We start from the raw sequence: 26,335 nt of genomic DNA, 5'->3' as shown, positions 1-26,335 counted from the left end.
AGGAGGACAAATCCTGCATGATTTCACTTATATGAAGCATCTAAAGTATTCAAACTCAGAGAGTCAGAAGGTATAATGGTTGTCAGAGGCTGGGAGAGAAAAAATGGGGAGTTACTGTTCAGTGGGTATAGAGTTTCAGTCATGCAAGTTGAAAGAGTTCAAGAGAGCTGCAGTACAATATTGTGCTTATAGTTAAAAATACTGTTCCATACATTTAAAAATTGTTAAGAGAGTCTATCATGTTACATATTCTTTATCACAATTAGAAAAATACATTCAAATTCTAGAATACATTGAGTTGTGCCAACTGTTAAGAGTGTAATAGTCTATTTTTTGCTTTTAATTTAGTGTAAACCAAGGACTTTCCATTCAACTGAACTTTGATTATTTTAATACATATTATACAGATGTATTAAATATTTATGAAAGTGTGGGTTCAAGCAAGATTTTAAGAGGTAAGTTAAAACAAATATACAGTCCATTATCAAAATGAAAATATGTGGAAAACCTTCTGGAGTGATGCGCTTTCCCTTTGATTTTTTTTTTTTTGAGGTTTTATGTCTGGTTTTATTTTCTTCCAGATATGTAGCAATATGATTTGTGAAATAACCCATTCTCTTATTGATGCAAGAGTTGTTTGTTTGTTTGTTTGTTTTTATTGGAGTGTAATTGCTTTACAATGTTGTGTTAGTTTCTGCTATACAACGAAGTGAATCAGCTATATGTATGCATATATCCCCTCCTTCTTGGACCTCCCTCCCATCCACCACCATCCCACCTATCTAGGTGATCACAGAGCACTGAGCTGAGCTCCCTGTGCTATACTGATGGTTCCCACTAGCTATCTATTTTACACATGGTAGTGTATTTATGTCAAACCTAATCTCTCAATTCATCCTGCCCTCTCCTTCCCGCCCCCCATGTCCACACATCTGTTCTCTACATCTGTGTCTCTATTCCTGTCCTGGAAATAAGTTCATCTGTACTATTTTTTTTAGATTTCACATATATGCATTAATAAATGATATTTGTTTTTCTCTTTCTGACTTACTTCACTCTGTATGACAGACTGTAAGTCCATCCACATCTCTGCAAATGACCTAATTTTGTTCCTTTATATGGCTGAGTAATATTCCACTGTATATATGTACCACATCTTCTTTATCCATTCATCTGTTGATGGGCACATTTAGGTTGTTTCCATGACCTGGCTATTGCAAATAGTGCTGCAATGAACACTGTGGTCCATGTGTCTTTTCGAATTATGGTTTTCTCCGGGTATATGCCCAGTAGTGGGATTGCTGGGTCATATTAGCTCTGTTTTTAGTTTTTTAAGGAACCTCCATACTATTCTCCACAGTGGCTGTATCAATTTACATTCCCACAAACAGTGTGAGAGGGCTCCCTTTTCTCCACACCCTCTACAGCATTTATTGTTTGTAGATTTCTTAATGATGGCCATTCTGACCACTGGGAGTTGATACTTCATTGTAGTTTTGATTTGCATTTCTCTAATATTTAGTGATGTTGAGCATCTTTTCATGTGCCTCTTGACAATCTGTATGTCTTCTTTGGACAAATGTCTATTTAGGTCTTACACCCATTTTTTGATTTTGAACTGAATATGAGCTTGTACTTTAAGTTACTGAAAGGAAAAAGAAAAACTGGTCCTGATTATAAAAATTAATAATTTAGTGCTCTGTGTAATCAAACTTCTTAGTAATAAATGATGTACTGTTTCACATGATTCTCTTCTAATTGATGTTTTAAAAATCATGTGGAATTCTACTATACTGTAAGTGTTGCTCCCCATTCAGCAAAATTCAAACAAACCCTAAAAACAGCTATTTTGCTTCAACAATGAATCTCTTTTTTCTATTTTTATTATGCACTCTGCTTCTCAGTCTCTTGAAGGACTATTACTAATAAAGTTGGTAAAACAATGAGTAGATCAGGATGTAGTCTCACTAAATGGAAGGTGTGGATGGTATTGTTATTACGTAGCCATTTGTCATTATGGACATAGACACCGATGGGAGCTGAGAAAGGGCAGGGAACGCTCTAATAATACATGTGTGACTACCCCACTTTATTCCATCTGGTCCCCAAATGAATAGACCTATTCATGGTATCCAACAAAAGTAGGAGTGAAATTCCAGGAGGAAATAAAATAAGGATGAAGAAAAGAATGTGGCAGCGGAGTCCAGGGAATAACTAGTTTTCCTCACACTTTTGAGGAATAGTCAATAGTCATCTTAGCAGAGCTAAGGTTACAAGTGACATCTCTTATTAACATGTATATAAAGCTGTATTTATTTTAATAATTTTGGATTTTAAATTGCACTTGTGAATAATGAAAAGTAGATCCTATCGAATAAATGTTTTGACTGACTTATTGATTTGAGAAATATTTAAGCATATGATAATAATAAGTACTTTTTATTGGGTGCTTTTAATATGACACACATCATACTGAGTACTCTATGTGGATATCCTTATTTAATATTTTCAATAAATCTACAAAGTATGCATTACAGGAGAAGAAAATGAGATCTAAGAAGTTAAATGACCACAAGTCCACAAAGCTAGTTAGTGTTGGAGATAGAAATCAGACCCAGACCCTCCGACTTCAAATGCAACGCATTTATTCATTGTGCTTTAAAAGCCCCAAGTACAAGTATAATCATGAATATACATAAAACAGATGAACTCATGGTAAATCACATTTGGCTTAAATAAATGGACCAGCCATTTCATAATCTACTTTTTCTGTAGTTGATAAATCTAGCTCCTTAAAATTATGTCAACATAAATATTTACATAGGTAGACAAATAAGCCAGTTCATATAAATTTCTCCAAGGGCTAATGTGATATTAATAATAAATGTTAGCATACTTTGATCACTTGCAATATGCAAAGTAGTGTTCTCAGCACTTTAACTCAAAAAAAAAAAAAATTTCTCCCCTGAACCATATTACACAGGTGCTATTAGAATCTTTATTTTACAGATAAAAACTAAATTCATAGAGGTTAACTTCCCAAAAATGATAGGTGTAAATTACCCTCATGTTCCCTTCTCTTCAGATACCATTTGCCTGAATGCTATTTTTACTTATTTTCACATGCTTAGATCATCAGAAATACATAACTAAATCTTAGAATCATTATATATAGTGATGTCAATAATGCACAAATAATTATCATAAAAATGCAATGAACTAAATATACAAATAGAAAATAGAAAAAATCTAAGAAAATGAAGTTAAATTATAACAAATAGGTAGTTGTTTAATTTTTAAGGTCTTTTTGAAATATAAATGTATTTCAAAGATTTTTAAATTAAATATTTTAATTTAACTTGAAAAAATATGAGAAATGGCATTAGCTGTTAAAATTACATTTTAAATTTAAAAATAACACCTTTTTTAAAGATATGTAAAAATATCTTACCTCCAGCATCTAGCCCATGCCTGATATATTGTAAAAATTTAGTATTTGTTGATTTAAATTTAAACCAGCAGGTTTATATATCATGGTATTATAGTAGTTAATTAATGGAGATCAGTAGCATTTCTTATAACTCTACAGTTATTTTGTTTTGTAACAATGCTGATACTTTCACTCTTGGTTCAAAATCCCATCTTTTTTTCTAAATATTTTAGCAAGTCTCTTATTGTGAGAGATGTGTACACAATTACTTTTATTAAATTACAATTCAGAATAAAGATAATTATCTTTATCACGTGGAAAATATATAGATATTTTAATTAAATCAAGAAAAATAAGATTATGTAAAGGAATTATAAGAAAATAAAAGTATCCAGTACCATAAAATAGTTCTTATATACTTGATTAGGGGTAAGTTAGTATGAACAAATTTTAAAGGCATTTTTCAGTCATTTTTAGATACAGTCATGATGTAAAAGTACTCTGACTGGTAAAAAGTTTCAGAGGAAGGTGGGCATTTCATATAGATAGATGATATAGAATGCAATAGAGTCTTTTCCAAATAAGTGTGGAAATCAGGGTAAATCAGAATAAATTAACAGGATAGTAGTCAAAAATGTTTTCTTTAAACTGTAGTGATGAAGGTAAAATCTTCAATTCATTGGTGGTAATAATTAACAGTACTGGGTATGGAAGTGGTAGAAGATGATAAATATGCTCCATTAATGCTTTATTCAAAAAATACATAGATATATTTATGTATCCTCAAAGAAAGACAACAAAAACAGCCTGTATGAGCACGCTGAAACCAATTTCAAGTTGACAAGCCAGGAAAATGCATTTCTGTGTGTTTAGTTGTTACACCATTCTTTACATCTGAAGTGCTTAGCTCTTCTTCTGTTCCCAAAGGACTATTAATAGCATATCCCCAATGTTGGAGCTTAGCAGTTTAAGGACATGTTTTTAAAACTGAATCATACAAAAGTTGGCATAGATATAGATGAAGTTATGTAATAAACATAGTGGATCTTCCTGAATTGTCAACTTATCCTACAACAAAAATAATCGTACTGTGGACACGGAATTAAATAATATATACAAACACTTTTCACAGTAAAACATTTTTATTAAAATTTGTACTTTTATTAGAATACTTTCACGTAGTGTTAGAAGTACCCATTCATTCACTTCTGTTGATAGGGGTATGTTATATGGAAAAATTTAACAAGCACTGGCTTAAGGTGGTGGACTTCCCAGAGGCTCTTGAAGATTCCTCAGTGATAGTGCCTGGAAAAATTAAGAACTACTTCCTCAGTACCCCTATGGCATTTCTCTCATATCTATCAATTCCAAAGTAATTTTTTTTATAATTCATTAACCTGAACTTTTCTAATAGGCTAAGAGGGGAACTTGGTTATTTCTTCTCCAGCATTTAGCACCATACCAAATTTATAGTGAGCACTCAATAAAATTTGTTGTCTATATTAGAAATCCTTTATAACACACAAAGAAGCTAATCTAACTGCAGAATTTCTTCTCTTATGAATAGGATAAAATTAAAAGTTTTGATCTAGATCTGTTGAATTATACTCTATGGAAAGTCTGTTATCCTTGCCCGTTGCCCTCATCTCAAATTCCCCTGAATTTTAATTATGCTTCCCAGCTTTCCTCTTTTGCAAAACTTATTCACCAGAGCCTTTATTGTTAGAAGACAAATGAGTTAATTCACACAAGTGTGGCTGCTTGGCAAATTTAATATCCATAGCAATATTGTTTTTTAGTAAAAGGCACTGGATTTTCTTAAGGAATTATTGCTTAAAAGTTTCTTGTGTCAGGTAGAGAAAAATCCAGGCTTTAGAAATTATTAGGAAATTGTTTTTTTTCTTTCAACTCCTGCCCTGACTCTTTTATGACTCTTTTATGTAGGCAAACTCTATTGTTATATTTACTCACATCTTAATTCATGTATCCAAAAATTGATTAAAAGTTTCCCATGATCTGACACAATGGCAGAGGCTCAGAAAGCATTAAGTGTAGTCTCTGCGTTTTCAGGGCTTACAATCCAGTTGAGCAGATCAAGGAATAATAGCTAGCATTCACTGAGCACTTACTATATACCGGTCACTCTATCATGTGGAAATTACTTATATGCTCCTTATCACAAATGTTTATGGAAGGTGTTATACCACAACAGAGGAAACTGAAGCACTGAGAAGTCTCATAAGACATGGAGCCAGAAATGAATCTCATGCTGACTCTGGAGCCTCTGTTTTTAACCACTGTCTTCTACTACCTTTGTGGATGCATAAGATAATATTCTCTCCACTGCATCTGTGGCTCTGGGACTCTTTCTAGTCACAACTTTAAGAATCTGATAAAAGATTTACAAAGCCTCAATAGATGCAAATGTTCTACACCATTTCTAGAAATTTATGTATAACTCTGAAGCGTATTAATGAATCTCAGGACATAAACCCCAGACTAACTAGACTAGTACAATAACATTAGACAACATGGGAATCCAACACATCACAACCATGAAGGGTGCCATTGAACCAGTAGCCACATTCAGATCCTATCAGAAGCCATGCCGCCCCCCCAAAACTCCATTGCTATAGAAAAGAAAGAAAGAAAGAGAGGCAGATAGGTTTTAAGCAAAATTTCTAGTATATTCACATGCTTTAAGCAACTAGACATATATGGACTACAAAGATTTTAAATATGACAACCATTTGAGTTACACAGTTACATATGCTTGTAGAAGGAATTTAAATAACCAATGTAGTCCTTCATGAGAAAATACTGAAAGAATGAAATACAACTTTATTGTGGAAAAGAGTAAGATATAAATCAATGCTTATTCATGGTTTTCTTTCCATTAGATTTTCCTGAAATTATCATGCATGTAATCACATTTTTTCACTAATTTCTACATGATAAGCACAGAATTTTTCAGTAGTTTATGAAAGTATCTTTCTTCAGAACTCAATAATTAACAGTGGTGCTTTGTCTTCAATCTGCAAGTGAGATACCTTTCATAAACTTGAATCTGATACCCAGTTCAAACTGTCGAACTAAAATGCGAAGCCATTGCTTCCTATCCTTTTTTTTCATTATCACTCCCACTAAGAAACTTTTAGACCTTTTTCTCCCCTAATTGCTCCCCATGAAATTTTAATATTTCAGATATTCTCCATACCTGTTTATGTACTGTACATAAACAGGCTTCAAAGATGTACTGTACATCTTTGGCTTCATAAATTTAAAAACTAAGAATTTTTCTGTCCCTGAATACAAATTTTTACCATGTAGGAGGCAATATCACCCCCTTTGAGAATGTATGTGCTAAATAATAAATTTCTATAAAAGCAAATTTTATATAACAATGCTTTTTTTGGTAAATCACCATGTGAGTACTTCTTATTTCTCAAGCACTATATTAACCCTTGAAAATAAAAAGGCTAGAAAGTTAATATCTTTTGTAGCTAGAATTAAAATGGAAAAGAGATAAGATCAATATCTGTAGAAACAATCCTTAAATTGTCTAGGATTATTTTGAGGTCCTACAGCTATATGGGTAGAAAGCTAAAGAAATACCCTTATTTCTACTATTGTGATTGAGTTTAGCCTCTGTTAGTGTGGTATGGGAAAAACCTGATAGAATCAAGCTCATGTTTTGTTTTATAACTGTTTAACTTGTATGTTTCTTAGATTAATTTTTTCCGTAAAAGAATGGATCTTTTTTTATATGTGTTTACAGTGTATCTAACTAACAAAAATGAAAATATAGTTTATCAAACCACAAATATATGTAATAATTTGAAACATTATTATTATAGGACAAGAGATATTTATTTTAAATAAATTAATTATAGGACTAATGCTTTTAGTTAACAGTAGGATCAGATAAAAAGATTGATAGATCAATTGATAGATCAATAGATTGATTGATGAATGGATAGATGGATGGATGGACAGATCAATAGATAAGTGAATATATGTATATGTACATATAACAGTCATTCATTTTCTTTTGTAGCTTCTCTCTGGTCAAATAATCCTGGCACAATTAGGATTTTTTCCAATCAAGTTACTGCCACTTTTCTTATACAATCTGTTGAAAATGATTATATTGGCTTTAATGCAACATACACTGCATTTAACAGCAAAGTGCTTAATAGTAAGTATTGTTTATTTCTTAGCCTCTGAATCTTCAGGTGCTTTAATACTGTAATGGAATTTTAAAAGTAGCAGGACCTAATATTTTAGAACAGGGTTACTATCTGTTTCATTATGCAGGTTCTTTAATGAGTATCTCTTATGTATACCTTTCTCCATTTGATACTTGCAAAGAAATGAGAAATTAGAAAACAGCTCACATTCTTCAAAACAATCAAATAACCAATTTGAGAAAAATTATAAATCAATAGGAAAATTAAACTTTTATATACTGCAAGTATTCAAACCTTAAGAAATTAGCATAAAACTAATTCTGAGAATGTTCCACATCAACCTAATTTTGACCAGAGTATTAAATTTAGTAAATAAATAGGGGGAGCAAAAAATTTGGGACAAAGTTTATGTGGGTAAGCCAACAGAGGTAAGATATAAAAATTAAAGAACAATAAGAACAAGATGCTTGTCTTTGCTGAAGCCCTAATGGGGTATAGGAAACATAAGAACACAGTTGGCAACAAAATGATGTGGGTTTTTTTTAACTAAATGGAATTAAACAGTTAAAATGAATTTAGCAAATGATTTTGTGCATGCCACTTAATTATAAACTGTGTGAGTTTACATTATTTTCAATTCTATTATAAATTGTTGACGACATTTGAAATATTTTATTATTTTTTTAATTTACAGATTATGAGAAAATCAACTGTAATTTTGAAGATGGCTTTTGTTTCTGGATCCAGGATCTAAATGATGACAATGAGTGGGAAAGGATTCAGGGAAACACCTTTCCTCCCTCTACTGGTCCAAATTTTGACCACACTTTTGGCAATGATTCAGGTATAATTCATATTTAATTCATAAACTAAAAGAAAAGTGTCATGCGCTGTTCTATAGTTCCGGACATGCAGGCCCAGCGGCCACGGCCCACAGGCCCAGCTGCTCCGCGGCATGTGGGATCTTCCCAGACCGGGGCACGAACCCGTGTCCCCTGCATCAGCAGGCAGACTCTCAACTACTGCGCCACCAGGGAAGCCCCAGATTTTCTTTTTTTTTGATCATGGACTAATAAATGAATTTAAATGAAAACGGTAATCAAGTAGGCAAGTAAGAGTATTTCAAGAAATATATTTTTTACCCTATATATTCATGAAATGTTGAAAAGTACACAGAGGCCGTTAGAGACAAAGAGACGGGTTGTCAACCTAGATTTGCCACTTATTATTAACTAAGGGGACTTGTGGGAGGTAAATAACTGTTCTGAACTTTGGTCTACTCTGCCTTAATTTCCATTTTCTGATTGTTCATTGCTAGTGTATAGAAATGCAATTGATTTTGTGTGTTGATCTTGTACCCTGCAGCCTTGCTGAAACTGTTTATTAACTCTATTAGTTTTTTAAGAATTCTTTAGAATTTTCAATAGATCAAGATCATACCATTTTGAAATATAGATAAAAAGGCAGGTTTACTTCTTCTGATAAGCTTTCTTAGTTCGTCAGGGCTTCCATAACTAAATACCACAGACTGATTATCCTAAACAATCAATATTTATTTTTCAAAGTTCTGGAGACTGGAAGTCTGAGGTCAGGGTGCAAGCATGGTATGGTTCTGATGAGAGCCCTCCTTTGGTTCACGACACCAGCCTCCTTACTGTATCCTCACATAACAGAGAGAGAGAACATAAGAGAGAGCTCTCTCCTGTCTCTTCTTATAAGATCACTTATATTGACACCATCATGAGGGCTCCACATTCATGACCTAATTACATCCCAAAGGACCTATCTCCAATATCATCACATTGGGTTTTAGGATTTCAACGTATGGGGCGGGGGGGGGACAACCATTCAGTCCATAGCAGAAAAACTATGGAAGAGCTGATTCTAAAGCATGGTCCCAAGGGAAAAGTGATGTTTTGTAGGTATATTTTTCATGTGAGTGGGATATTAGAAATGGATTTCAGGTGGAGACATTAACATTGAGACAATAAAATTTGAGAAGACCAGAACTTACTGGGAATTATCAGGAGATAAGGAACTCATAGTGAGAAGACCAACCATGTAAACCTTGGAAGCATGTATTTATAATACTAAATACAATCTAATTACAAATCTAGAAGTAATATGGATCTTACAAAGTAAGGAAAAGGACAGAATAGAAATTCATGCATTTAGATAATTTTCTTAGACAAAATCTATCCTATAGTATCTCTTTTTACCAATGAGAATTCAATTCAATTCAAAGAACACATATTAAAACCTCTCTCTAACCAGGTATGGTTCTAGGCATTGAGGACACAGATCACACACCACCATTTCTACAAAGTCTTTCTGGAGCCTCCAAGTTAAACTCTTCCTTTCCGTTAAACATCAAAGCACCTCTTGTTTTTCCTATCACATGGCCTTATATCTGCTTACTTATTTGTTTCTTTCCAACACAGTGTTCTCTTCAGGAACAAGAACCTTGTCTTTTTCATCTTTGAATTGCTAGTGTATTCTCAGTGACTGAATCTAACATGTAAAATTATTTTTAAATATATGGATGAATGTCTATAACTTTTATTCAGTAAGTCATTTCTAAATAAGTGATTGACTACATGAAATTGCTTATAACATAATAATAGCTTGAGCACATATGCATTGTAATTTATTATTAATAACCCCTTATATTACAAAGATCAATATCCTTGTTTTTATAACCTGAAAAGTAAATGGCTTGAGTTAATGTCAATTGTGAATGACATCTAGTAAGGGTACATTAAAAAGTTATTTTTTTCACGGTAGAAATGTATCTGAGTAATCCTGATTCCTTAGAAAATATATCCTCAGAATAATAAAATACAGTTCATCATACTACTTCAAATTGAAAGTATTTCTTAATAAAATGTGACTAATTTTAATCTATTTCCCTACGAAATCATTGAAAGTTCCTCTCAGTGTGTTTATTCACTCCTTTATTTAAGAAGTATTTTTTGAACCCAGGCCTTATTCAAGGCCTCAGAATGTATCTGTGAATATAAAAAAGATTTTCTGCTCTCGTGGAACACATATTTTAGCAAAGAAAAACAGAAAATAAGCAATATGCATGACAAGTCATTACATTTTGGGGGTCTGTTTAATGTGAAAGAGTACTCTGGGAAAATACAGAGCTTAGTAAGGTCAGTGAGGAGGGCAGGTGTTAAGGTGCTTTTGCAAATTAAAATAGAGTCATCAGTTCGGGTCTCATTGAAACAGTAAGTGACATTTGAATCAAAACTTCCAAGGAATGGAAGGAATTAGCCATATAGATTATTCCAGACAGAGGAAACAAGCAGAGTAAAGGCTCTAAAGGGAGCGTGCCTGACCTGCTTGAAGAAAGGCCAGGAAACCAGCATGGCTGAAATGGAATCAATAGGGACAGTAGGGCCTAGATAATAACAGGTCTTCCATGGCTTTGGCTTTTTCCCCAGTGAAATTAGGAGCTATTGAAGTTTAAGTGTAGGAATGAGAGAATTCACACTGGCTGGTAGAATATTTTATGGCAGGGCAAGGTGTTGTCAGAGAGACCAGTGAAAGGCTATCACCTAATCCAGAAAAGAGGCCATGGGACTCTCAGCTATGGTGAGAAGAGGTCAGATTCTGGATATAATCTGAAAGTAAAGTTAACAGGATCCTGCTAAACTAGTTACTAGAGTGGACCTATAGACAAAAAATGTGCACTGCACAGATGGCCAATCTCATTAGACCTACATGTTTAATACTGAAAATTATGACATGCATCATCTCATACATAATTTTTCTCTTTTGAATAAATGATTTCCAGAACCTGATCCTCTATGGATAAATTAGTAATCTCCACAGCTGAAGACTAACCCCAAGTGATAATCACCCAACCCTCTAAAGAATCCTGACCTAAAACAGTCAAATAATTTGACTAATTTTTTCCCTTAACTTTAAAAAAAAAAAAATGTCTCTACCACACTTGGACAAGGGTAGTTAGAGGAAAGTGCAGAAAGGATTTATATCTACTGACTATGGCAGATAGTTTTTACGTAGCTGAAATCTTTGATGTTCAAATTATCATTTTCTCCTTTTATGTCATCATAATAAGAGATAAAAATAATTCCACTGATATTTGAACACTATAAGTACGTTACAGGAGAAAAATGGTTTCAGCTTGCCAACAGATTAAATAACGAAAGAAATAAAATGAAACTGACCAAAATGAAAGAGGTTGAATGTCAGGCGGAGGTTTTAAATAGTTGGGTTGGAAATGGAGTCTCAGGAGAAAGTCGTGTAGCAGGAGTTATTTAAAATGAGATGAGTTAGAGCAGTTCAGAGCCCACCAGAGGCAGCATTGTAATGAGAATGGATGAGAGGCCTTAATAGGTCCTTTCCAACTCTCACACCAGTGATTTCATAACCTACCAGTCATTCCCCACCAAGGGGCATTTTTCTTCCAGCCTGCTTTTTTATGTGTCAGAACATTCTGCCTCTGAGATGGAAGGGAATTAAATCTCTCCCGCTGTTCCTCTTACCCATGCAGGGTTTTTTGTTTTTTTACCTTCACTTTAAATGACAGGGAAGTCTATATGAAACAGATAAACTTTGAATTAACATTGCTTTAGGGAAGAACATCCAAGTCCCTTAACTTTCTGAGTCCTTCTGAGGAAGTTTCTCCTAGTGGAGCACCGGCTCCTGAATCTGTTTTTTCAATGCTCAGTTTCTCTGTACTTCTCAGAAACAAAGGGAATTGGCGGAGACAGTGGCCCTGATACAGGGCAGCATCTTGGGGTGCTCAGCAGTGGCCTGTTTTTTCAGAACGTTCAGGGAAAATGAGGTTAGTAACATGTGAAAACTTAAGAAATGGAAGAGTCACAAAAGAGCTAGCGGAGCCAAAGAAAACATTTTTTATTGGCCTTTCTTGGTGAAATCATAATTTTTCTAACACCTGGGGGCTAGCATAGTGTAGTAGTAAAGATCATTAAAATAGAGACCCTGATATCATAGCTAGGTTTAAATTTGAGCTCTGCCATTTAGACAAGTTATCTATCTACTATCTCAATTCCTTCATCTGGAAAGTGGGTCAATGATAATAGAACCTGACTTTGGAGGCATGTTATGAACATTAAATTAGTATGTTGGAAAAAAACTTAGGAAAATACCTGGCATATGAAAAATGTTTTATAAATGTTAGGTATTATAACTATTTTCTTTTCATGCCACAGATGTATTCAACAGAAACAAATTGGCTGTGATATTGTTCTAAATACTATTGTTCAATTTTCAAAAGTATATTAAGTCTTTTGGATAAGTCATTTATTTAGCTTATAACCTTATTCTAAAATAAGTAGAATTTTAGTGTTTCAAAGTAAAATTGTCCTTATTTCCTTATCTTTCCTGTGATGTTGAATTTCAGAAAATAATATTACTCTTTAGTATTGATAGAATCTGACTGAATTTGCACCATTCTCCAATCTAAACCTTTCAATATTTATCTACCAGATTCAATTAACTTTATATGCACCCACAAACTCACAAAGTGATTTATATAAGCTTATTTTCTTCTTGAGAGGGACCTCCAAGTTTCCAGAAGGTCCTGCCATCTCTGCAGTTTCTGCTGTCTCTACAGCAGCATCAGCACATGTCCAGCACTTCTTTTTATTTGGGCTGTTGGAAGCAGAGGTTAGGTTCAGTTCATAGAGAAATAAGCAGAAAAAGGGATAGATAGAAGTTGTAAGAGAAACCTTATGGCTCACAGAGAAAGCTCACTGAATGCTTAAATTACAAAATGTTCTGGGTTTGAAGCTGACTCTGTGATTAATTCCAAGAGCTCTCAAAGATATTTCAAGAAAGCTGATGGAGACGCAAGAGAGAGGAGATATGGGAACATGTGTATATGTATAACTGATTCACTTTGTCATAAAACAGAAACTAACACATCATTGTAAAGCAATTATACTCCAATAAAGATGTAAAAAAAAAAGAAATTATCATTTAACCATATAATTCCCCATATGGTTATGGAAAATAACTATTTAATCATTTATTTGTGCAGTACTTTAATAAATTTAAAAAGCCAGTCGAATTAGTGTAACAAGAATATATTAAACAGTATTCAGCTAATCCATATAGAGAATTCAAAAATGTACCTTGTCTTTCTTTTTGCCAAATTTCTAGTAAGTTTTAAAAGTCACATGTAAACATAAATACAATACACAACGGAATACACTAAGTGACATCAGGGAAGTACAAGTGCAACTGAGAATTCCAAAGGAGGGGTTATATCTAGTTGGAAAGACCAAGAAGGGTTTTCTGAAGGAGATGTTAATTTGATTTAAATGATCTCAAAAAATTTGTAGGATATTGACAGGTACAATTGTAAGGAGAATTAAAAGGACAGGAAAACAGAAACAAAGACCCCAAGAGTTATAAAATTTCTTGGTGATGGAAAAATTAAAATAATCTAATTTTGTAGAAGTGCTGCATGTCAATATTAATACATGAATTATAAGAACTGTGGCTAGAAAAGGATAGTGAAGTCATAGCACAGAGGCCTCAAACATCACAGTGAATTTGTTGGTTTAGTAGGAAACAAAGAGATGGTGAAAAATGTTGAATAGGGACAGATTAGATTGTACAGAAGGAAGCATTATTAAACAACGATGTAAGTGATGAAGAATTCTCACGGGGAGTCAGAGTACTACGAGACACATTTGGAAAAAGATAGTGACTATGATGGGATGACTTAAGTCTTAGTCCCAAGTTTTATGATGTTCCTACTCCTCCACCTGGTAAAATACTCCAGCAGAAATATTGTGTGGACTTCTAGTTTCCATACTCTGAGTTGGTTCTGAGTAGAACCAACTGGATGTACAACTATTGAGAATTTATCAGATGAAGAATCAAACTGAAATTGCGCCACATTAAAATCATTGAAGGGAAAAAGGACCGATAATCTTGAGAAGACCAAGAGAGTCATTATAGTGGCCTTTACATATTTGTAGAGCTACCATAAATTCATCTTATCCTAATGAGCCCAGGAGGCAAAATTGGAAATAATAGGTGCACAATAACTTATTCTTAAAAAAGAAATGAATTTTCTAATCATGTTGAAATGGAATGGGCTGCCTTGAAATGCAATGATTCCTGCTGCATCTGATATATGTTAAACAGAGGTCAAGTGACCCCCATAGGCAAAATGTTGTGGATGAAACTTAAGGACAGTGGGTAGTTGGACTAAGTAAATTTTTATGTCAACTATAATTCTCTACTTTTGAAATTCATAATTTTATGAAGAATTTCCTTCCTCTTCTAATCTGTTAACTAAAGAATTTAGCTCATTTCATAGGAATAATAATTTATCATTTTACTTTATTCAAAAATGCACAATTCTATCTGATACTTAGTGTATTGTGTTTTTTAAATTTATTTATGCAAAATTCAGAAGGTATTACAGTCCACATAATTAATTTTTTATCTGAACCATGATACAAAGCTCATAACATCACGATACCTTAATTGGATGGAAAACCCCAAGTTTATTACTGTTTAATGGGTAAACAGTAAATTCAAAATATTTCTAATTATAACTAATTGATTGTGAACATGGCCAAACATAAATAGGAGCATGATGTGTGTTTAAGTTATATAATTGCTGCTAACTAGAAATATTTCTGAATAGCGTAGCCATTTCAGTACTTATTCATGGCATTCAGTGACATTTTAATTATTTCCTCTAGAACTATACTCTAAGTAACTCAAAAGGGACTTGGAGTTGGGCATTTAGAGAGTCGATTCTGGAATATGTCTTCTGTATCTATACTACTTTTTATTGGGTTGAATAATTGAACACTAACTACATGGCTAAAATAAGTACTCATGAAATATCACAGCACTATACAAAGTGTAAGTAGTATGTTAATACTATAAAATATTAAATACACATTCATTTCTATTTTACCTTTTGTAATCTAAATCAAATGATGTGCATATATTACATTTAGTAAGATATTTGATGATGATTTCACCTTGATAAAATACTCATTCTGAATAATTTTTGCCTCATTGATCTAAATATGCATTGATATATCTATTGGAAGTTCTACTAGCATTTTTCTTCGTGTCTTGTCCTTACTCCGCATGCTATAAATAAACGGGTCTGAATTTTATACATAGCACTGACTATAAAAATTTCTATATAAAACCTTTGTGGTTCAAAGGATACCATCAGAAAATTTTTAAAATAACCCACAGAATGGGATAAACTATTAGAAAATTTTATGTTTTGATCAAATATTTGAAAATCATATTCCCTGGTGAGGGAATTTTATCCAGAATATAGAAAGAACTCTCAAAACTCAATAATAGAGACAAATAACAGCCAAAGGATTTGAACACTTCTCCAAAGAAGATATACGAGAGGCCAATGACATAAAAGGATTTTGAACATCATTAAATTAGTCATTAGGTACATACAAATCAAAACTACAATTTGTTACTTTTCACATCTACTAAGATGGCTATAATCAAAAAAACAGACAATAACAAGGGTTATCTCATATTCATATACTGCTGGTGGGAATGTAAAATGGTGTGGTCACTCTGGAAAACAGTCTTGTAGTTCCTTGAAAGGTTAAACATAGAGTTTAACATTATTAATACAGTTAAATACATGACCCTGCAATTCTACTCCCTGTTACATACTCAAGAGAAATGAAAATGAGCATCTTCATAAAAACAAGTTGATAGCAGCATTACTCAAAATATCCAGAAAAGCAGAAACAACTTAAATGTCCTCTACCTGGTGAATGGATAAATTTTACAATGTGATATATGCCTACAATGGAATATTATCCTGCCATAAAAGGTAATGAAGCAATAGTACATTACAACCTGGAGGAACCTTGAAAACACTAACTAAATAAAAGAAGTCATTCACAAAAGACCATATGTTGCATGGTTTCATTTATACGAACTATTCAGAATAGGCAAGTCTACAGGTTTAAAGTAGATTAGTGGCTGCAAGAGGCTGGAAGAAGGGTGACAGGAATGGGGAGTGCCTGCAATTGGGCATGGGTTTCTTTTTGGAATTATGAAAATGTCCTAAAAAAACCACTTCTGTTTGAAAGCACAAGAGAGAAGATGATTGCTTTCAAATAATCACTAAATTTCAGCATTTCATAAAAAATTACATTCCAATAAAATTAAATTTATACAATATTTCATTTGCTTTACATCATATTTGGTTTCATGATTCCTGCTTTCTGTCATAATACATGAGCTGCAGACTAAAAATAAAAAAATTAAATCTGCCTAAGGAAACGTTCAAGAGATCTCATCCCAACAACTCTTCCCACACTTCATATGACTCAAATCATTGGCTGCAAGAATGAATTCCAGACCAGAAAGCACTTTATGCAGTGGCTTGAGCTATTTAGAAAGCTCTTATGTGGATTAGCATGTTTCCTGCTCCTCTGTAATCTAACTAGTTATCATTCAAAGGAATATGGAAGATAAGACCATTGTAAAATCAGGTCACTTCTTATTTAGAGAAACACAGTATAGGCGATGGAATAAAAAACTGACCTTCTTTGAAACACTTAACTTTGCCTTCGAATTTGTACTTAACTACTTGCCTGTATCATGCATTAGTCCACTAACATAACTTAATATCTTAAAGGACTGATTGTTTCTAAAGGAGTGAATTAATCAAAACATCTAATAAATTGGAATTAAAGTGGTATTTGGACATAATAATATGACGAAACAGTCATGTGGACTCATAGTAACTCAGACTTTGATATATCCTTCCAATTCAAGGCTATTGGGAAGTCCAGAGTTGAGAAGTGATTTTCTTAAATAACAATTGGTTATGGAAGCTGTCTTCTGGCTTCCAGTCTATTGTCCTTTCCACTGTACATAAATACATTTCCTTATATTTTCAGCTTAAAGTTGTGCTTTCCTGCTTATGAATGATATAGCTCACACAACAAATATGCTAATAGCTAAGTGAAGTAAACAATTTTTGTTGTTTTTACAGGATTTTACATTTCCACCCCAACTGGACCAGGAGGGAGACAAGAAAGGGTAGGACTTTTAAGTCTCCTTTTAGACCCCACTTTGGAACCAGTCTGCCTTAGTTTCTGGTATGTTATAAACACATGTTAAGTAACATCTTATTTAATGAGTAACGTTGCCAGGCTCAAATTTTACTAAGGTGTTGTCCCAAGTTTTAATGTATTAGTCATTACTTTTCCAGCTGATAAAGTAGCAAAATACTGGGAAACTCCCTCCTTTTCTCTAGCAACTCCCTCATCCAAGATAAAAGGGGGTATTTGAGTATAGAAGGGTTTAGAAGAACCCTAAAATATATATATTCTAATGTTGTAGGAATCCATTCATTTTTGCTTGCTTCCAAACTAGGTATTATATGTATGGTGAAAATGTCTATAAACTAAGCATTAATATCAGCAGTGACCAAAACATGGAGAAGACAATTTTCCAAAAGGAAGGAAATTATGGAGAAAATTGGAACTATGGACAAGTAACATTAAATGAGGCAGTGGAATTTAAGGTTGGCAAAACACTTTATAATCATGTATTTGTATTATAAAAATGGTGGTACAATTACAGTTTATGGTGATATGGTGAAAAATTTAATTTACTTACTGGATATAGCCAAGTCACCCTACTTTCCTAATCTTCCTGCTTTATTATCTTTGAGTGCCTTTATTTTCAATTATTCATTGACTTATTAAAAACCATTTACTGAGGAATGATTTACTACATGAAAGTACTACTTATAATGAGCCATAAAAGTCATAGAAACCTTGAAGGATATTTCAGCTTTCTTCAGCAACTTTCTAGCATAAGCCAACTGTGTTTTCCTATGTCCCCTGCCTAACTAGGTCTTGCAACTTTTCACATACACCACCTAGATTAGCCCTGCACTTTTCTAGGGAATCATCTTTTCCTGTTAGAACATCCACACCCACCAGAATCCATCCACTCTGCCCCACTTAATCACATATCTTTCCTTTAGAAACAAATTCTATGAGCCGTCTCATTGGGAAGTCTCTGATCATTTATTTTACATTAGGGTGAATTAATTTTTCATGTAACAGCTTCTCGTGTATTTTCCTAAGGGTGTTTGCAAGTAAAATGTAGGATAGGGGCTTCCGTGGTGGTGCAGTGGTTCAGAATCTGCCTGCCAATGCAGGGGACACGGGTTCAAGCCCTGATCTGGGAAGATCCCACATGCCCAGGAGCAATTAAGCCCGTGCGCTACAACTATGGAGCCTGCACTCTAGAGCCTGCAAGCCACAACTACTGAAGCCCACACACCTAGAGCCTGTACTCCACAACAAGAGAAGCCACTCAATGAGAAGCCCACACATCACAAGGAAGAGTAGCCCCCACTCGCCACAACTAGAGAAAGTCTGTGTGCAGGAATGAAGACCCAATGCAGCCAAAAATTAATAAATTAATTTAAAAAAATAAAATGTAGGCTAATACAGGCTAATCGTTTGACCAAATTAACAATGTTTTAGTTGGGTAATTTCAGACAGGAGAATATAACTTTCAGAAGATATATATTTGGACAGACACCATCATCAGCGAAGTTTCAGTGCTTTCCTGTGACTTGAAAAAAGGCAGGAGATAATCAATGACCCTCATCTGTATTCCTCCCATCTTTCTTTTATTTCTTCCTTTCCTTTTTCCTTATCCTCTTTCTTTTGATTCTATACTTCTGTGACGTTTTCTTCTCCACCTTTGTTTTCTGATAATTCAAGGAAGGGTAAAGGAAAATGGAACATGAAGGAACAAAGAGATGGAAGAATCAGGGAGCTAAGTATTTTAGTGACCATATCTGGCTCAACTCACCAAGTGTTTCTTAAAAGTAATTAAACGGGGGCTTCCCTGGTGGCGCAGTGGTTGAGAGTCCGCCTGCCGATGCAGGGGACACGGGTTTGTGCCCCGGTCCGGGAAGATCCCACATACCGCGGAGCGGCTGGGCCCGTGAGCCATGGCCGCTGAGCCTGCACGTCCGGAGCCTGTGCTCCGCAATGGGAGAGGCCACAACAGTGAGAGGCCCGCGTACCGAAAAAAAAAAAAAAAAAAAAAAAAAGTAATAAAACTGCATCCACTTTTTCAAAGTTAGCTCATCAGGCAGTGTGAGAGCACTGAGTTCTACAGATATTTGCACATTGGCTTTGCCACTTTGTTGTGAAATCTTGAACAAGTTATTTTAGTATCTTTGACATTCTTCTTGTGCATACATAAAAGGGAGAGGACAATTATTTGGAACAGTATCTATCGTGAAGTAGGTGGAATGAATGAACAAATGAGTGAATGGATGACTGTACATTAGTGTTGGGAAAAGTAAATGAGATAATGTACACAATGTGCCTTGCACAGTAATTAGCATATCAGGTATTCAGTTTATGTCTTTCCTTTCCCAGAGAGGAGAGGATTCAGGAAAGTCCAGTAAAAATACCCACTGTTCTTAAGAACCTAATATGTTTCATCTGCCCACTGGACATTTCTCCCAAGTCTGGGTTGGTGTCCTCTGAGCATCACCCTCACAATATATCCCACACCAGCTTCCTGGGTAAACTATGACCAGTACCAGCTGTCCCTGAACAACTATATCATACTCATATTTTCTCTTGTTTCCTTCTCTCATTTAAATGATCTAATCAGTGTGTCTTCTCTTCAAGGTTGTATGCTCTAAGAAGGCAGACAGCTACCTGGATTTTTAATATTGTTAGGGAAAGAACCTAGAATAAGATTGGTCTCCCCTGCCAGATGATGTGTATATGTGATGGAGTGGAATGGAGTGTGACAATATCATGAAAGAAAGAGCTAGAGACAGAAACTGTGACAATGTTGCCTAACAAAGAAAGAAGACACTAGTGAAATTTTAGACTAGTATGAGCACATAATAGGAAGCTGGGCTCAGCTGAAGGACACTGAAAAGCAATATTTCACTTTGCAATAACTTGTCCACATTTATTGGGCATGGCAGTATTGATTCTCCAGAGAATACTGGGCCACAAGAAGAATCAATGAGAAAAGATTAAAGCAGAATTGTTTTATGTGCCTCTATGAATTACAGGTTGCTTTTAATGCATTTAAAAACCAGTTCCTGAGTGATATAACATTGGATGACATTAGCCTAACATATGGGATTTGCAATGTGAGTCTTTATCCAGAACCAACTTTGGTCCCAACTCCTCTGCCAGAACTTCCTAGTAAGTAACCTTAACATGTATTTTTCCTAATTATGTTATTACTATTTTCAGGTAGCTCTCTCTCTGACTTATTTTTTTATTATCTTTCCCTAGTATTATTTTTTTCACTGAAAATCAAAACCTTTAAAATATAAGTAAAATGGAAGCTAGTAAAATATTACATATTATATAAAAATTCACAATGAAATTACTTTGTTATGCATCATGTTTATGATAATTTGACTAAATTTTCACTTTTGATAATAATCAAAGTGCTTATTTCTATTTTGTTTTCAACTTAATACAAACTAATGCCGTATTAGCCATGTAGCATGGCCTATAGTCTTTTGGGAAGAAGCCTTAAGATTCTCATAGCCTTCTTATGAGAGTGATGTTAAGATCTCAAGAGGTGTTTACTTAAGGCTGAAACCCACCAAGTCTATTTTCAGAATAATTTAACAATAATGATTCGGTCTGGACTTTGAATATACCTAGATCACACAAAAGATTTTTGTCCTGTCATGGTGCCTTTGTAAGGCCTTGCAAGAGCAATGACCAGGATTTCCAATGTTCTATGGAATCTTTTGCCTCAAAGGAACAAAACGGAGCCTGTATCTACCTGTGCTCTTAACTCAAATTTGAAACATGACATTTCAGAAGCAAAAGGTACATTATCAACCATCTTATTATGTCAAAGGAGACAATAACTTCATACCACTTTCAGACTATGGGATCTGACCAAAATAAACAAACAAACGAAACGTGTGTGTGTGTGTAGTGAAAAATGATATGAAACATCCATTACCTATTGTCCCTCTATTGGGATGTTTTCACTACATTGTAGTTTTGATGCAAAAACATCCCTTTTGTTTTTGGATTATGGTGGTAGGAAGCTCATCTAGCTGTACAGCTTTGCTTGTGTTGAACCTCATAGATGTTTTTGTTTTATCATAAAACACAGCACTTTTTCCATTTCCCCTTTTGTGCCAAGCACACTTGAAATTCTAACCATATTCATATCAGCAAATCAGGTGGCAACCTATCCAAATTTGATTTTACTTCAAAAATTATATATTTTTATGCTTCTAATTTTGTTGTTGTTGTTTGTTTGTTTGTTTGGCGGTACGCGGGCCTCTCACTGTTGTGGCCTCTCCCATTGCGGAGCACAGGCTCCGGACACGCAGGCTCAGTGGCTATGGATCACAGGCCCAGCCGCTCCGCGGCATGTGGGATCTTCCCGGACGGGGGCATGAACCCGTGTCGCCTGCATCAGCAGGTGGACTCTCAACCACTGTGCCACCTATGCTTCTAATCTTTAAGTTAAACAAAAACTGACTTTTCAGATGAGTGTCTTTAACAACTCGAAAGCTTTAAAGACAAATGACTGGCATTTGAGAATGTATGACAAATGAGGAGGAGAGTAATCACATTGTCATACTTGTCCCATGCCACCATATTGAATGTGCACTTACATCCCACCAAAAGGCTAATTTACACTTACCATCATGTGTATTAACATGTTTAGATGCATGTATGAGTTATATACATATTCCTCAATATTTCAAGCATTCATTCGAATTTTATAAATATCTGCTACATACAAAGCACTGCACAAGAAATGTAAGATGTAGCAATAACCATTGATACATGAAACAATATATAATATTAATGAATTAACAAACTAATAAATATTAAAAGCAATATATAACTATGTGCCCCTAAAAGTAGTAAATGAGAGAATTAAGTGATAGAAGACTTTGGAGAAGAGAGTGTGAGCTGGAAAAACCATCAAGGAAGCATTCAGTTTAAGAGATAGAATGACACTCAAAATTGAAACAAAACCAGGAAATTACCATGCATTCCCACAGAATTGTGACAAGAAGTTTTCTTGACACCAAACTCTGGATCTAATTCACCTTTGCTTCACTGGTGTCTGACTGGTTCTTAACATTGCATAAATAGATCATCAACAAATACTATTAGGTATAAACTTATCCTCTCTCATTCTCTTTCTCTCTCTATTTTGGCTGTATGTTCTAAACATTTTTGCCAAACAAAATTCTGATACCAGAACTAAAGCTTGGAAATAATGGTGGGGCTAGGGATGGATAAAATACCACATGAACACAATAATTTGGGCTTCACAGTGTTGTTTAAAAATAATTGTCTCGGCCTTTCCTGGTGGCACAGTGGTTGGGAGGCCGCCTGCCAATGCAGGGGACGCGGGTTCGTGCCCCGGTCCGGGAGGATCCCACATACCGCAGAGCGGCTGGGCCCGTGAGCCATGGCCGCTGGACCTGCACGTCCGGAGCCTGTGCTCTGCGGCGGGAGAGGCCACGGCAGTGAGAGGCCCGCGTACCGCCAAAAAAAAAAAAAAAATAATAATAATTGTCTCACTTCATTTTGTATGTGTCCCACTCCCTTCCTGTCTGTTATATGAAACATTTTCATGCAAAACAACATTATAATCGTTAAAATCACTGCTGGTTTGATAAATAATTGCTATAGGCACCAAATATTAGCAACATCTTGCTATTTTGATATTGCAATCATTTAATAAAACAGATTGTCTTGGGCTTCCCTGGTGGCACAGTGGTTGGGGGTCCGCCTGCCGATGCAGGGGACACGGGTTCATGCCCCGGTCCGGGGGCATCCCACATGCCGCGGAGCGGCTGGACCCGTGGGCCATGGCCGCTGAGCCTGCGCGTCCGGGGACTGTGCTCCGCGACGGGAGAGGCCACAACAGTGAGAGGCCCGCATATCAAAATAAAAAAATAAAGTTAAAAAAACAAATAAAAAAAACAGATTGTCTTCATAATCCTTTCTGCCAGCATGTTCTATTCATCAATAAGTGGTCAAGAAGAAAATATTTTATAGGTGAAAGTAACATAGTTTCATAGGCTCAATATCTTAAAAGTAGCAAAATCTCATCACTGTATAAAATAGAAATTTGAGATAACTTTCATATGTAAAGTCATACATATATAAAGAAAATTTTAAATATGATTTTTCATATTAGAAATGTATCTGTCTAACCCACACAGTCCTCCTATCTCTTCCAATCAGAAAGAGAAAAATATAATACCTCAATGTCAAGGAAGCATGATATGCCTGCATATTTTTACAATAGGGAAATTATAACGGTAGAAGAACCCATCTGATTTTAAAATATAAACTTTAGAATTTTCCCAGAGTGTATTTGTTCCAGGTTCCAAATGGTTCACTTCAGGGCAATATTTAGCACAGCAGAAAATGCTGATTACCATCAAATGCATTCTGAACAATTTCATTCTAATGCCCTTTGCAATTGGTTCAGCGAAACTCTTACCTAAGCAAAGCTTTTCTGGTACCAGATCACTGATTTGTTTAAGCAGAAACAAAGGGAAACCATGGTTGACTGGCTAATAGTCTTTTCTTTGGTTCTTATAGAACATTTAAATAAGAAAATAATCAAGTAACTGACTAGCTAAGGCCATTTTTCTCTGTTGTTCCTAGGGATCCAGGCTGTGCTTTGTTTGGGGAAATGTAAGTTCAGTTTTCATAACTGCAGGGCTTTTTCCATCATGTGATTTTAATCACTTGCTGCATCAGCTCTATGATTTTTGCCCTGTGACATTGGCACAAATAATTTAAATGTGGGGATTGTACTGAGAACATTTTTAAAAAGTAAACATTTCATTACACAAATATAATGCCAATTTGCAACACAATTGGAATGATTCATGACAAGTACCTAGTAAATAGAATAGGTATATACAAAAAGAAATCAACCTTTCAGCACCTGGCTTATTTCTGGGCTGTTAAAACTAGTTACGGGAAAAAAAAAAAAAAAAAAAGGATAAGCTAGTTTTAACTATTGTAATAGTCACTCTATTTTTATAGTTTCACTCTATTTGGCCATTTTTAGGCCACTTTCCATTTCCAAAAACAAAATAAAAGTTAATTTGGAAAGTTTATAGGCTTGATATTATACTTAGAGCTAAATGATCTTAAACTTTAGATATTCATGTAAAAATGAATCAGTACCAATTTAACGCTCATGTAATTGATGGTCATGTAGAGCTGCTTGCCTTTTATATCATTAGTATGATTTGATACTCTTAGCAATCACACTTGACTTAACAATCACAGTTGACAATATTTTAGTTCTGGTTGTGTGTTTATTTAAGTCCTACCTACTCATCTGCATATAATATAATGTACCATCAAGTGTTCAGAGAAGTGAACACTCAATACATTCTCCAAATTGTTGGCTATTTCCTATATGAGGAGTATACGATTTAGATTTTTTTTTCCTTGAAGAGAAATGAGAATGATGCTTAAACAACAGCACTCCCACTGGCCACACTGGCCATGGCTAAATTTAAGAAGAGCTGGCTTTCCCCCTCACCAATCAGCAGTGTTATTTTTGTCCCTGCAGTTACACTCTCCCCTCATCATTAGTTTTCTTGAAGATTGAAGAAAGCATTTCACGGCACTTTAGAGTTACTAAAGTTAGGTGAGTTGTGTGTATGTGGGAGTTGAGGGGTTGTAGTGGATGCTTCTTCAGAAATCTTGTCAAGACAATAAGTCGCACAATCGAGGAGAGGATTCGCCTTGGAGGAACTGCTGCTGTAGGAGTACACAGTTCCCTCAGCCTTTCCCAGTGGAGAACCTGCCCTTGTTCCGAATTATCACTCTTTCTTTGGTTCCAATGTCTTCTTCAGCACCCTGTGTACACTGCTTTCTTCCTTCTAGGTCTGTCCATCATTGACCTTTCTTGTTAGTGCTCTCATCCACGTTCCCTTCTGTCCTCCTCCTTGTCACATACCCACCAAGTGCCACTTACTGAGACTCAGCCTAAACCCTGCCTATAGCTCAGACCAGATGGTTGAAATGATTCTGTTTAATCAATCCAATAACAGACAGTAACATACTGTGAGATGAGTTTGAGGTTAACTGAGTTGAAGCCTTGACTTTGACACTAAGTGGTTATGCTTGGCATTAGCAAGTAACAGAACACCTCCGATGCCTGAATTGTCCGTTAGCAGCTCGGTGCTTTGTGACCACCTAGAGGGGTGGGATAGGGAGGGTGGGAGGGAGGGAGGGAGACTCAAGAGGGAAGAGATATGAGGATATATGTATATGTACAGCTAATTCACTTTGTTATAAAGCAGAAACTAACACCATTGTAAAGCAATTGTACTCCAATAAAGATGTTAAAAAAGAAAATTGAAATAGTCATAGTAATTACCTAATTTACAAGAATGCACTGACAACCAGGACTGAGCGTGCCAGGTAATGTGTAGGCACTTTTCATAAATTATGTCTGATTTTTACAACAACCTTGAAAATCTCTAATATATATCTAGTTTCTATATGAGAAGACCCAGTCTCAAAAAGACAAGTAACTAAGTCAGAACGATAGTTTTAATCCACCAACTGCAACACATCTTTCCTTTATACACCACCTTCTCTCTCCAGATAAGACAATGTGCATAGAAACTTTGCAAACAGTAAGG

General features: G+C 34.9%; 1 protein-coding gene across 2 annotated transcripts in view; it reads left to right on the top strand.

Moving 5' to 3' along the window:
• TMPRSS15 (transmembrane serine protease 15) overlaps positions 1-26,335 on the top strand; it is a 130,238-nt gene that overhangs the window by 42,275 nt on the left and 61,628 nt on the right. For both annotated transcript variants that reach the window (XM_032630599.1, XM_032630600.1), the window contains 6 exons: positions 349-455; positions 7,488-7,628; positions 8,315-8,464; positions 17,642-17,747; positions 18,025-18,175; positions 20,720-20,855. In XM_032630599.1, the coding sequence (XP_032486490.1) occupies positions 349-455; positions 7,488-7,628; positions 8,315-8,464; positions 17,642-17,747; positions 18,025-18,175; positions 20,720-20,855 (791 nt within the window). The remainder of the gene's footprint in view (positions 1-348; positions 456-7,487; positions 7,629-8,314; positions 8,465-17,641; positions 17,748-18,024; positions 18,176-20,719; positions 20,856-26,335) is intronic.

Source organism: Phocoena sinus, chromosome 4, assembly GCF_008692025.1.
Source record: "Phocoena sinus isolate mPhoSin1 chromosome 4, mPhoSin1.pri, whole genome shotgun sequence".
NCBI lineage: Eukaryota > Metazoa > Chordata > Mammalia > Artiodactyla > Phocoenidae > Phocoena > Phocoena sinus.
Note: the sequence above shows the minus strand (reverse complement) of the source record. Positions and strands in the feature narration are given on the sequence as shown.